The 12,510-nt window shown below is 40.5% G+C and overlaps 2 protein-coding genes across 5 annotated transcripts; one reads left to right on the forward strand and one right to left on the reverse strand.

The window, feature by feature from the left end:
* Positions 1 to 2,033: 2,033 nt before the first annotated feature.
* fam3a (FAM3 metabolism regulating signaling molecule A) lies at positions 2,034 to 6,057 on the reverse strand. Its single transcript, XM_068747046.1, has 9 exons — positions 6,045 to 6,057; positions 5,833 to 5,940; positions 5,412 to 5,438; positions 5,172 to 5,298; positions 4,777 to 4,835; positions 4,620 to 4,670; positions 4,451 to 4,535; positions 3,704 to 3,830; positions 2,034 to 3,334 (listed from the first exon to the last, which is right to left on the reverse strand). Exons 1-9 carry the CDS (start codon positions 6,055 to 6,057, stop codon positions 3,236 to 3,238), a joined length of 696 nt encoding a protein of 231 aa, XP_068603147.1. The 3' UTR covers positions 2,034 to 3,235.
* Positions 6,058 to 7,204: 1,147 nt separating this feature from the next.
* idh3g (isocitrate dehydrogenase (NAD(+)) 3 non-catalytic subunit gamma) lies at positions 7,205 to 11,860 on the forward strand. Of its 4 annotated transcripts, none has more exons than XM_068745422.1 (13): positions 7,205 to 7,287; positions 7,505 to 7,552; positions 7,885 to 7,899; positions 8,326 to 8,423; positions 8,515 to 8,630; positions 8,761 to 8,821; positions 8,933 to 9,065; positions 9,839 to 9,972; positions 10,073 to 10,175; positions 10,258 to 10,404; positions 10,506 to 10,600; positions 10,685 to 10,745; positions 10,932 to 11,860. In XM_068745422.1, the coding sequence occupies exons 1-13, from the start codon at positions 7,207 to 7,209 to the stop codon at positions 11,031 to 11,033; spliced, it is 1,194 nt and encodes a 397-aa protein (XP_068601523.1). In that variant the 5' UTR covers positions 7,205 to 7,206; the 3' UTR covers positions 11,034 to 11,860. The 4 variants fall into 4 exon arrangements, with proteins under 4 accessions (XP_068601523.1, XP_068601531.1, XP_068601546.1 ...); XM_068745430.1 differs by having other exon boundaries at positions 7,207 to 7,287; positions 7,888 to 7,899; XM_068745445.1 differs by lacking the exon at positions 7,885 to 7,899 and having other exon boundaries at positions 7,207 to 7,305.
* The last annotated feature ends 650 nt before the right edge of the window (positions 11,861 to 12,510 follow it).

A 12,510-nucleotide genomic window follows, 5' to 3' on the forward strand; every position in this document is an offset into this window, starting at 1 on the left:
GAGAGAACAAATAACCAATAGTTAAGAGACGAATCAATAATAATATTTAGCTAAACGCCACTCACCCAAACGCAGCAGCGTAACTCGTGTCGCTCCAGAGATGAAAGAGCTCGCGTTGATGGGTGGATATCTGAATTCCTGGATAACTGTGATTGTCTTTTTTTTTTTTTAACGATATTCCTTGATCTTAATACAAACCTTTTTTACATTTTATTTACACCAGGCTTTCTGTATATAAAATGTTTATACGCCTATTGAAAAAAATACGTTTAGAAATGTTGCCTCTTAAAAAAAAAATCGCTGCTCCGTCTCGTCGTATTTTATCCGCTTGTTTGTCAGCCCGAAAGTCGTCGTCGAGCGTCGGTCTGTGGAAGAGCGACGGACGGTGTTCCAATTCAGACGCTGCTGGCCGATGCTTCGCCGGTTTTCTCACTGGCTGCTCGGTTTCACGGCTCCGATTTGTGCGACTGCCCATTCATGCGTGAGTGGTCGCCGAGTAATAACAGGAACTTATTTACATAATGCACAACGCACGGCCTTCGGAAGCTTCTCGTGTGTGCGCTGCGCGGCGAGCGCTCGGCTTTACCCGTTCTCACTTGCAGTAAGCGTTCCTGACCACCAGAGGGCGCAGTGGTCACAAAACAGGAACGGATTGCTCCGTGACGTCGAAGGTGCATTCACGTGATCCTCGGAAATCTTAACACTCGGTGACAGAGGAGTCAACCCCGGTCTATCGTTGAGATTCATGACCGTGGTCATGGCGGTTTCATTTAAGTGATCAATCTGCATTAATCTAGTCTTTGAATGGTACTATTTTGGAAGCTGTGTTGATTTTTTTTTCCATTTATGAGAAACTCTGAAAAAGTGAGGGCAAAAGTGGCAGGCATGTATTCAAAATCGTTACATTACTTATTACGTAAACCTCATACATTTCAAAAGGTTTGCCCACCCCTGTAGTAGATGCTCACATGCTGTTGTTTAATCGTAATACCAAGACTAGAATAAATCATCGGCATAACACTTTAAACCGTGATTGCAACAGGAGAGACTCAAAGTTGATATGAAATAGACTAATGTAAGTATTTTCAATGATTGTCATTGTATCATTGTATTATTTCTAATTATTTATATATATAATGATTAAGACCAAATAAGACCAATGATGAATACAATTACATCCGAATTGCATCACCAGCTGACCTATGTCCTTTGTATTTTATTTAAACATCACATAAGGCACATTCATTAATTTCACAACTCATTCATGAATTCATAATGCTGAAATCACTATGTTTCGTTCAGGAATATAGCACAGAATGAATTTTTAAGTGTTTGTGTTATTTTCAATTTAAGGTTGCCTTTTCTTTTGTGCGCAACGTAGATCAGCTGTGCGTAATTACGCACGAGCGCACCTTAGAGGGAAAGTTGCTCATCAGCCTTGAACGTCACAGCGCGTCACTGTACAACACGTGACATATGCTTCACAGGCAGGCGCCTTCAGCACAATGAACTGGGTAACCCCAGTGAGACTTTGGCTTGTAGCGCCCTCTAGTGAAATGCGTAAAGTATGCCATTTGTTGGAAAGGTCGGACTGAAGACAGACTGCTCTCTTGGACATTACAAGAAGACATGGATATCTTTTTTCAGTAACTTGTAAACTATTTGCTGGATTATCTTGAAACTGGGTTTAAGATTGGAGTGTGTACCATAGAATAAATATTCAGTATTGAGTGACTCGTCCATTAAGATAATCTCAATCTAGAGAGTAATTAATGTTCAATGGATCATGGTTTTTGTCATCGTTTCCATCTGCTGTGTATAAACTACCCAATGGTGGTTGGTGGATTTAAGTATGCTTAAATAAAAACGTTTTTTTTTTTACTTTTAAAAATTATTTTATTTCCACAAGAACTACACAATATCTATAAAATTGAATGGAGGTGTGAAACACGTAATAATTTTGCATTGGGCCCAGATAAAGGAGGAGAGCCATGAATGTGATTAATGCCCTTCAAAGGTTTTTTTCAGCCTTTTTTATTAACAATGTTCAAGACAGATCTTCAGATAGGTGGAAGAACAAAAGCAGGAACCACACATTTTGGGAGTAGATCTGCATTAAAGGGGTACATCTATTACATATGTAACTGTCCTGAGAGCCATGAAACCATGGAAACCATGAGAGCCACTTTCATGGTTTCCCGTGTTATTGGAATTTGGATCAGTTTCATTTCATTATTAAAATATAACAATATGGTCTATAATGAATTGTATATATTGTAAAAATATTTACACTTAGAAGTAAGACAACCTAAAACTGACAGCTCAGCTCTTATGCACCCCCAACCACATGAAATAAAATGTCTATTGTATGGCTTTGGAGCTGACCTGAAACCCACTGGATACACACAACATTAAAGGCATTCCCGATCACAGACCAAGGGTGAATCTTTAAATAAGGTGGTATAATGAACACACACTAGAACTGTTTAATAAGAGTTCAAGGAAAAATATCAAAGCCAAGTTTATGCAAAGAAAATTAAACATATGTAAACAGGAAGTTGACAATCAATACAAGGCCACAGTATTGATAACACACGGAATATAAATCACAGGATGCAAATATATTAATGTATTTAAATAAAACATATTTTCACACTCCTGGTACTTTGCAAGATTTTCAAACTCCTGCTTTACATCAAATGTTTTTCAAACCGAGATCCCTACACTTCCACGTGAAACCGGTAGGGGGCGATATTTTGCTGACGAACACCAACTGTGGTGCAAGTATTCTCTTCTTACACTCCTATTGTCCAAGATTATTGACAACCGACACGCAGGTTTTAAGGAGAGGAAATGCATCAATTTCCTTTCAAAGCTTTGGAAGAACTACTCCAGCTGTATTCATTCATTAGTCAAAATCTCACTTTGACCATCAAACATTTGTTTGGCTTCTCAAGGTTCCCTTACCCAATGAAAACATTCTCTTGGTCTTTCAAATATTACTCAGCACAAAAGGAGCTCAAGACATCCTCAATAACAGATTCCAGCATTTTGAAATATAAAAAGTTACAAGACCGTGACACTTCAAATCTCTCTATGTCTCTGCTGAAGGGGGAAAAAAAAACCCATCTAGATCTTGGATGGATTCAGTCACATGTCTGATCTGTGAAGCAGTCGCTTGGCTGCACCACTCCGTGAATTACTGTCCTGTTTGTGATAGAGAATCAGGCCAAAATTATCCTTCCAAAGGAGCTCGGATAGGAACGCATCCGTCCATCTCCAGAGACTCGGGCCAGCCTTCATACTTGTTGCCGTTTTTGCTGTTCTTCATACGCTGATGGGAAAAAAAACAAAAAAAACAGGGACTGGATAAAGAATTCAAGGCTCTGAACAAAAACTCAACGTGACTGAGAAATGTAATTTGATCACTCGACTCCTATTATCATAGCAAAAGTTTTCTATTAATATCTACATATTACCCCGGTAAATAAGACATTATGAACACATTAATGGCTGGTAGGCAAAAGCCTGACTGCATGTAGAACGACCGGTTTCGCTGGAACACATAAGCCTCATCATTCAAGTTTTAATCATGGATTCTTTTTCAGTGCAGCGTCCTGCAAGTCAGCTCGACGTCACACGGAAACGAGCCGATGAACGCTACCCTTCGCCCACGGATCAGCCGATGCTAACCGTAACACACCTGCTCAAAGGGACTCTTGTTCTCGATGCCCTTGGCGCCGACAAACACCCAGCTGTCTCTGAAGGCCAGATCCTTCACCGTTGAGCTGCCAAGCTCCTCAAATAATCGTCGGGATTCGTCGTTCAACCTGTTGCACAGAGAGAAGGTGGCAGGTTCTGGTTAGGTATTTAAAGCAAGATGATCACGGGCTACACCTCTGCTACATGTGACTGGAATTAAATGGAGACAATTTGTCATCGGGTCCCATCTTGGGTTTGAGAAACATCTCAGCAGCTCTTTCTGCTACAAACCCAACATGCTTTTAGACGTAAGGCCTTTGAGGGCAACTGGATGCAAATTATGGTCCCGCTAATGTTGTTCCACCAAAAGGCATCAAGGGTTTAACAACAAATGAAGCAGTGATCAGATTAATATGCAAACTTTTTCCTCATGAAGCTTCTGTAACTACTCTGAGACGCCGAAGGATGCAAGATTCCTTTATTGTCAATTCTTCTATACGTTTTGGGCATATAGGCAAAATCCAACAACTGTCTCTCTGAGAATAAACACAGCACACAGAAAACAACCATGTACAGCAAAAAAATAAAATAAAGAACTCTGAGGCAAGGGATCAGTGCAAAAAAAAAAAAAAGCTAAAGTGTTTATACACAGTGCAAGGATGTTGTTTTAATATTTTCTTTGCTGCAACAAATATATATTCATTGACATCATCTTCATCAGAAGGATTACAACATCATGGAATCTTACTTTGTAGCCGGATCATCAAAGGAAGCCACAAAGACAAGTGTTCCTTCGTGCAGCGGTCGGATGAACTTCAGCAAGTCATTAACGTCTGGGAATGAACATCGGATGAGATGTGAGCAGTAGTTTATAGGCAACGCGTGAACTACACAGCAGTGCGTCTGGCTTTTATTACCTCCCGCCCACATATCAAAAGTCTTTGTGTGCATGAGCTCTCCCGTCACACCTGCGGCAAAGAAACATCAGACAGAATGAAAGACCACACCATTAAGAGAAGCTTAAAATATTAATGCCACGCCGTCCGGCTATATGGTGGAAGAAGACACTCCTACCATTGACCAGTGCTATGTTTAGTCCTCGGCCGACGTTATTCTTTACGCCGCTCAGTAACCTGTGAGACAGAACCCCAAGAGGATGAGGCACGAACTGAAGATGCTTTGCTTGTACATAAACATTCATCTCGACATGTCTACAGGCTGCCTGTCATTTTAGCATCCACAAAAACAAAAGAAAAAACCAACCAAGACTACAGACTAAACCAAAGGATTAAGCAGCTAGACAGATTGACAGAATACTTGCATTCAGATCCGCAGAAAGACTCGAAGGCCTTGTTATGAAAGCAATGAAGAAAAAAAGAGCAGAGCGTGAAACCGAAAAAGAAAGAAAGAAAATGAAACAACAGCAGGGGAGACGTAGATGAAAGGAACTCATAAAAACGGAATCTCACATCTTGTCCTCAAGGCAGATTTTGGGCCCGATGACGTTGGCAGCACCAGACACCAGGCGAAAAGCCAAATGTTTTGGGGGACAGGGGGCTGAAAGTCCACATTTATATTTTCGAGGCCGGACATCAACTAAAATACATGATAAATGAGTTAGTGGATGATGGTAAGAACACAGCGTTTCCATGGAGATAATGCAGGAGGATTAGTCACAAAACAATGAACTGATGGTTTCCCTAACTCACCAGCTGTTGGCTCCTCACTCACCGAACCTGAAAAAAGACACAATTTCCTTTTCTCGGATCTTAAGTTGATCATTTTAAATACAACCCTGTTTCTTGCTTGTTTCATTTAAAACAATGCCAAACCACATTTTGCATGTTCCATGGCTCTGTATTTAAAGCATTCTAGCTTTGCTAAATTTTAGTTTTGATAAATATTAAATGAGGATTTAATAAATCTTCAAAAAACAATCACATTTTTCTGTGAAAACGTTTTTTGAAAATGCCATTGCTCACGTCATTAATCAAGCATTTTACAACGTTGAACAAACTTTTAAAACATGATTTATTTATTAGCCTGTCACTGTTCACGTCAGTGAAGATGCAATTTTTTTTCTTCTCCTGTCGGATAATTAATTCATCACATTAAAAAATCCTCTCTCACCAGTGAAGAAATTCCGCACAGATGAACCGCTCTGCCCTCCGAATAAGGAACTCGCCAGCAGCCAGGTGAACCCCAGCAGCAGCAGAACCACCACAATTCTCACTGGGCCTTAGTAAAGACAGGACAGCACACCGTAAGCACACGCAAGGAATCCCAAACAAGACCAACAAGGTCCCAAATGGAATAATATATATATAAACAAATTAACCAACCTGCCAATCTCATAATTCACAGTTTCAGAGACCTGAGATAAAAAAAAAAAAAAAAAAAAAGTAGCTACATCAAGTTAGTCTGAATTTCAATCAAGATTTGAAAGCGTAATTACATTTTTGCAAAAACATAATTAAAGTTAGAATTTAAAAGGGAAATGTTAAACAATGGACAAGTACTGCAAAGCAAAGGGCATAAATTCAATACAGAATATTAAAAAAGTATTTTTAATATAGCTATTGTTTTATCTTAACTTTGAAGAGTTCAATAAATACGCAAGGTCTTGAAGGAACATTTGTGTTGGCCATTCTATTAATTATTATATTAACATCAAATGGTATTTGACGTAACATTTCACAATGTTTACGCTGCCATTCAAGATGGCTCTGCAGAAAAGAACGTTTGAATGGATGACATGAAACCACAACATCGAAAATCAAGTCAAGCGGTTATATTTTGTAAACATTATCAATACCGGAATGAGAAATTGAATATCGTACCTTCTGTTCACACGTTTCAAAGAGCAGTTTTTTGCTCAATCTCGACACTTTTGCAACCCTGTCAGCAAAGAGCGAAGCTGTCGCTCTCGCCAGCGGAGACTTCTGATGGTTTCTTGCGCTGTTTCCTCATGAAGACTCTGCGCATACAAAGCAGCTTTCAGCGAGAAGACATAAGACGCCAGTAGGATAAGCCGACATTCACGCAAATGTTACGCTTTGAAAAAACATAAAAACATGCCGATTCGTTTTAAACCATCTGTTTGTCTTCCGCATATAGTCCAACTCTCGTTACGTCACCACTGCGTCTGCGCGTGCAGGGTCACGTGACCAAAACTTGTTGCCATTATAAAACTAACAATACTAATTCTACTATTATAATTATTATAATAATTTTAAGTTCTTAAATTCTGGCCACTATTTCAAGAATTATTAAATACATATTTGCATTTACGTACACAATTCGTTAATTATCAAATGATACTACGTTGAAGGAAAAGCTCCTCTTCTTCTCATTGGTGGACATTGTTAGAGGTTCGGAAAGAATACAATTGTTAGCCAATCAGTGGTAGACGAGGGCAGTCTATAGCTTCGCCATAGTAGAATCAATGTGGGTGTGACGCATACTGACAAAAAACACGTTCGTGTTTACGGACTCAAATTCAAGATGGCTGCCCACAGTGCTGCGCTTTCGCTGTCCAAAATTATAAATCCTTTTTGGGGTGGACGCCTTGGAAATACTGTTAAAGTAAGACATCGTTGTTCCGTTGTCAAGTCGCTTGTAATCGCTGTTGTGTGGCTCCACATCGAGGCCGATTGCTCGTTATAAACACAAGGTGACATTGTAAATATTGTTCAGCTGAAACCCGCCAGACGCGATTTGACTGCGTCGAGTTGGCCACATTAGAATTTAGCCAAACGAGACAACGACTTTCCTTACGCCTTCGATGTAAACTGTTTTTCAGGTATTTGGAACAACTGTGACAAGTCATCGGAATAAAGCCGTGCTTGCTGTGAGTGAATCGGTTTACTTTTTTGTGTTATGTTAATTAGACACTTTACATAAGGTAAGTTTATGATGGTTATAGTCGTGTTAAATAAATCACTGCTAACCAGTAAGATGATTGTATTCCATGCCCGCTTTGAGTTAACATTTGGAAGCGGCTAGGTACGTTCTGACTTGGTGTTTCCACCCTCATTTAGGAAGAGGATTTTATAATAACTTTTTCCACCCTTCTGCTCAAAGGGATTTTATAATCGCCTTTTATTTGCTACTACTTGGATTTTCTTATGCAGTTGTCAAACTGACTCTTGTCCTGCTTTCCTTGCGGCCCCTCTTCAACAGCAGAGAGAAAACATAGTAAGTGTCTCATTCTGACTTATTTTAGTGGATTTACAGCACACCACCTCAGACACACGAGAGATCATGTTTTTTTTCTGTAAGACTGTGGGGGGGAAAAAAGAAGCGTCTGTGACAACAACCATTTCAAAATTTTTTGAATTGTATTGCAATGTACTCCATGAACCAAATACCTGCAGGTAACCTGGAATAAAACATTACTACTGAAAAACACGCTATCTACAAATAAGGAAATCTTAACTGGGTGGAAGATCCATTGAAAGAATTGTTTCACACTTGCTGATTTTCATAGTTACTGATATTGATGTTAAGGTATCTTAAAACTGAATTCAACAACATTAGAGCGTAGCATGACGTCATAAGTCAGCAATGTGATTTGTAGTCTGGCTAAACTTAGCAATAATGAATGAACCACTATTGTTATAGCCCCCACCTGCCAAGTATGGAGGCAGACACACCGTGACCCTCATACCTGGAGATGGAATTGGCCCAGAGCTGCTCAGTCATGTCAGAGAAGTCTTCAGGTTGGCTTGAGTTAATCTAAACCCGGTTCAAGCTGCTCGCCGCTGACCCTTTAGGACTGCTCAGTATGTGGTTTGTGTGTTGCTGCTGTAGGTTCAGCTGTGTTCCAGTGGACTTTGAGGTTGTTCATGTCAACTCTGCATCAGAGACTGAGGATGACATCAATAATGCTATCACTGCTATCCGCCGTAATGGAGTTGCCCTCAAAGGTAAGCCCCCCCCACCCCCTTTTTCTGTTTCAAGTAAAACCTGAAAATCAGAGTGCAGTTGTGAGTTTCATGTGGTTTTAAAATAAAGCTCATGAATATAACTGTAACATTAACTTATCAATCATGATAGGTAACATAGAAACCAAACATACCATGGCACCGTCTGTCAAATCCAGTAACCATCTCCTTCGGTAAGAATGAACTATTTTGTCCCATTGTTGAAGCCAACGCTTTTGTCTTTCTCTCTTCTAATGGCCGTTCAATCCACATTTTTTGCTGCCTGGTTCTGTGTGTATCCAAAGGACGAGCTTGGACTTGTATGCCAATGTGATGCATTGTCAGTCCCTCCCCGGAGTCCAGACTCGTCACAAGAACATTGACATCTTGATCATCAGGGAGAACACGGAGGGGGAGTACAGCAGTCTGGAGCACGAGGTCAGACGACGCAGTTCGAATGTTTGCTGAAACGCAGATTGAAATGCCTCAAAGCTGAGATAGAATTTCAAGTTTGAATTTGGTCAAATACTTGGGATTCACATTTTTCATATTCTGTAAGATTTTTCAAAGTAGAAATTTTCTATTTTGTTTTACATGAAAGCTCATTTATGGAAATTGCCACATTCTTGTGATTTCCCCCGACACGGGAATAATCTGTCACTGGAAATGCCAATTTAGTGATGACCACAGAAACTTTGCTTGTGGTTTTGCTGTCCTGCGCAATGAGGCCCCTGAGGAAGTCTGGGACATAGTGAGGTACCACCAAAAGTGTGATAATTACAGAGCTAAATTCCTCTCTGGGACTTCAAGTTGCAGATTGACGGTAAACTACCGACTAACAGCCAGACTTACTGGCTTACAAGGAGCGGAGGAGGGTAGCGATGTTCAGATAACCAGAAAGAAGAAGAACAAGATGATCGAGAAGTTTCAGGAGCAGATGTAAAACCTGAACGGAGGTGAAGGGTGAAAGCCAAACTGGTCCCAGTGGTAATACAGGTATTAGGCTGGGGCTGTGGCCCCTCCCCCCAAACTGCGCTACCACAGATGCCAGGTACAACATCTGATGTGTCTCTCCAGAAAAATACAGAATTGGACATTGCTGAGATTGTTACACATGTAACTTCACAAAGGAGCTGTAGCAACATTATTAAGAGAATGAACCTCTGGAATGTTCATCATTTATTGTTCATTTTCTCTTCTTCTTCTTCTAGAGTGTATCGGGTGTGGTGGAGTGTCTTAAGATCATCACCAGGTCCAATTCCTTAAGGATTGCCGAATATGCTTTTCGCTTGGCCAGGGAGAAAGGCCGACGTCGGGTCACTGCTGTGCACAAGGCCAACATCATGTGAGTTACTCTGATGTGCATGTTTGTAAGAGCTGCCTGGCCTCCATGGATCTTACACACTACTTGAACCTTTTTGAATATGGTCTTTCTGCTCCAACAGGAAGCTTGCTGATGGCTTGTTCCTGCAGTGTTGCAGAGAAGTGGCCTCTGGTTACCCAGACATCACATTTGACACCATGATTGTGGACAACACCACTATGCAGGTGATTTAAGGGTTAAATTCAAAGACCTTTACGTTTAGATTCAAGCATCACTGATTCAGCTACCACCTTGTCTGTTTTTAAGCTGGTGTCCAACCCCCAGCAGTTTGACGTGATGGTCATGCCCAATCTGTATGGGAATGTGGTGAGCAACGTGTGTGCAGGCCTGGTGGGAGGGCCGGGCCTCGTGCCCGGGGCTAACTACGGCCGCGATTACGCTGTCTTTGAAACGGTTTGTTTGGATGCTCATGGTTCATAGGACGCAGTGTTTTGGTTTGACCTCTTGTAACTCAATTTTGTCTCTTTCGTACCCTGATTTTCTGGATCTCTCAGGCCACCAGGAATACCGGGAAGAGCATTGCAAATAAAAACATTGCTAACCCCACTGCCATGCTGCTAGCCAGCTGCATGATGCTGGATCACCTCATGTAAGCTTTCTTTGAATCCGCCTGAGATTCAATGCTGAGACTGTGCTACAGCAGTCACGTAAATAATTCACATCACGTCTCTAGGCTTTACGACCATGCAAGTTCAATCCGGAATGCTGTCCTCACTACCATGAATGGAACCAGGGTAAGTCTTCCTTCACCGCCAAGCAAACGTGTCATTGTTGTGTGTGACCGGCTTAGAAAGTGGGAAAGACAAATTGAAGGTGTCCACATAAGTGACATAAAGCTCATTCATTGATTTTAAATTGGTGTATTGGTTACCGTGTTTAGTCAGGGCTTTTTTCATTTATTGATCCTTTTCTTCTTGCAGTTGCACACCCCTGATATCGGGGGTCAGGGCACCACATCAGAGGTGGTCCAGTCCATCATGAAGATCATCCAGAGTAAAGGGCAGCTCACAGCTGAGCTCTAAATGAACACAGTTATTACAGGTGTATCATACCTAAGACAGGCGTACAGCATGAGCCAGGATGTAGATGCATGTATCTCCATAGCAATACTTTTGTCCAAGTCATCAGAATGGTTCTTTTTTCTTATTATTATTTTTCCACATGGCATACTGAGTAGTTTACTGTACTGACTGGTTTTTAAACACTTTGCTTTTGATATAATTGCCTTGTCACTCCTATGTAATGACCGTGCCTGCAATAAGAAAAGGTTGTATTTCCTGTATGGAGTTGGGTTAATTCATTTTAAATCTCTATTCTTCTAATGGTTATGAAATACAAACATTTTGGATTATGTCATTCATCCTGTACATGCATTGTCTTCAATGTGGACCCTTTATTTATTTTCCAAATTACAACTATGGCAGAGGCTTTTCAATTAATTGATTTGTGCAATGTTCATTTTGATTCATCTTGTTTGTCATGCTGAAACGTAAACAAGGTATTACTGTACTATCCTGCGCTTTCACATCCGATCAAGTGTCCTATAAAAAAACAGTGTAACGTGGTTTATTCATATATCTTGTATTATTAGACGAGATGGGCGTCAAGTAACTTTTACTTAAGCAAAATACGTTGTTATCGCAGAGGAAAGAGATGAACGTTCTAAGCCAAATATGAAAAGAATGTAACAGCAGACGGACGTATATTCTGTATCGCAAAAACATCAATAAAGAAGTAACCTATACCCTAAAGTGACGTGCTTGATCAGACGTTTTAAAATGAAATATCTCGCGAGTACAATTTCATAGTACTCCACACGCTGTTGCCAGGTTTGCTCTAGCGCACCTAATAAATCAGCAAATAAAACTATTGCCTTTGGAAGTCTATCAACATCATTATTTTTTGCAGCACATATTTTTTTTGGCTGCAAATCCATTTTTTGTTTGATTGCATAAAAACAAACAAATCTCTCTCCATATTTTTCTTTCCAACACTAGATGGCTGTAGCGCTTCCTGGAGTTGCTTTTAAATGTAACCTGACACAAGTTGTTAGTTACCGCACACATTACATCTGCGTTCGGTAACAAGCGAGGGCGCAATCCAGAATAAATCTAATCACTGGAACACTGTTTATTTATGGACGCTATTACTGCCCAGACCCTACTGTGGAAAAAGCCGCCGGGAAAGTGGGATGCAAGAATGTCTGGCAGGAAGTTTGTTTCATACAAATGACCATATATTCCTTGTTCTTTCCATTGTGTTTCCCAGGAATCGGTCCCGTGGCCTCAGACTGATGTGAATAGCTTTGGCATTTGCTTTCTGTTTGCCTGATGCTCATTTAGCATAACACCAGATCATTTATTATAGTTTCAGTGGGTAGACCCCAAAAATATATATATTTAAAACTGTTCCATCTCGTTTTTCAAATAACCTGACCGCACAGCCATATTAACAACAACCACTGGTAAAGTCTCTGACCCAGTCCTGCAGCCTGCTGAG

Source organism: Brachionichthys hirsutus, chromosome 2 (assembly GCF_040956055.1).
Source record: "Brachionichthys hirsutus isolate HB-005 chromosome 2, CSIRO-AGI_Bhir_v1, whole genome shotgun sequence".
In the NCBI taxonomy this organism is placed as follows: Eukaryota; Metazoa; Chordata; class Actinopteri; order Lophiiformes; family Brachionichthyidae; genus Brachionichthys; species Brachionichthys hirsutus.

Excerpts from the sequence above, each read along its gene's own strand:
- fam3a (XM_068747046.1), bottom strand. Across the intron at positions 4,836-5,171 it reads ATCTGCCTTGAGGACAAGAT|GTTACTGAGCGGCGTAAAGA; the intron begins GTGAGATTCCGT and ends TCTGTCTCACAG. Across the intron at positions 4,671-4,776 it reads AAACATAGCACTGGTCAATG|GTGTGACGGGAGAGCTCATG; the intron begins GTAGGAGTGTCT and ends TCTTTGCCGCAG.
- idh3g (XM_068745445.1), top strand. The coding sequence starts at position 7,207 with ATGGCTGCCCACAGTGCTGCGCTTTCGCTGTCCAAAATTATAAATCCT. Across the intron at positions 9,973-10,072 it reads GTGCACAAGGCCAACATCAT|GAAGCTTGCTGATGGCTTGT; the intron begins GTGAGTTACTCT and ends CTGCTCCAACAG. Across the intron at positions 10,176-10,257 it reads TGGACAACACCACTATGCAG|CTGGTGTCCAACCCCCAGCA; the intron begins GTGATTTAAGGG and ends TCTGTTTTTAAG.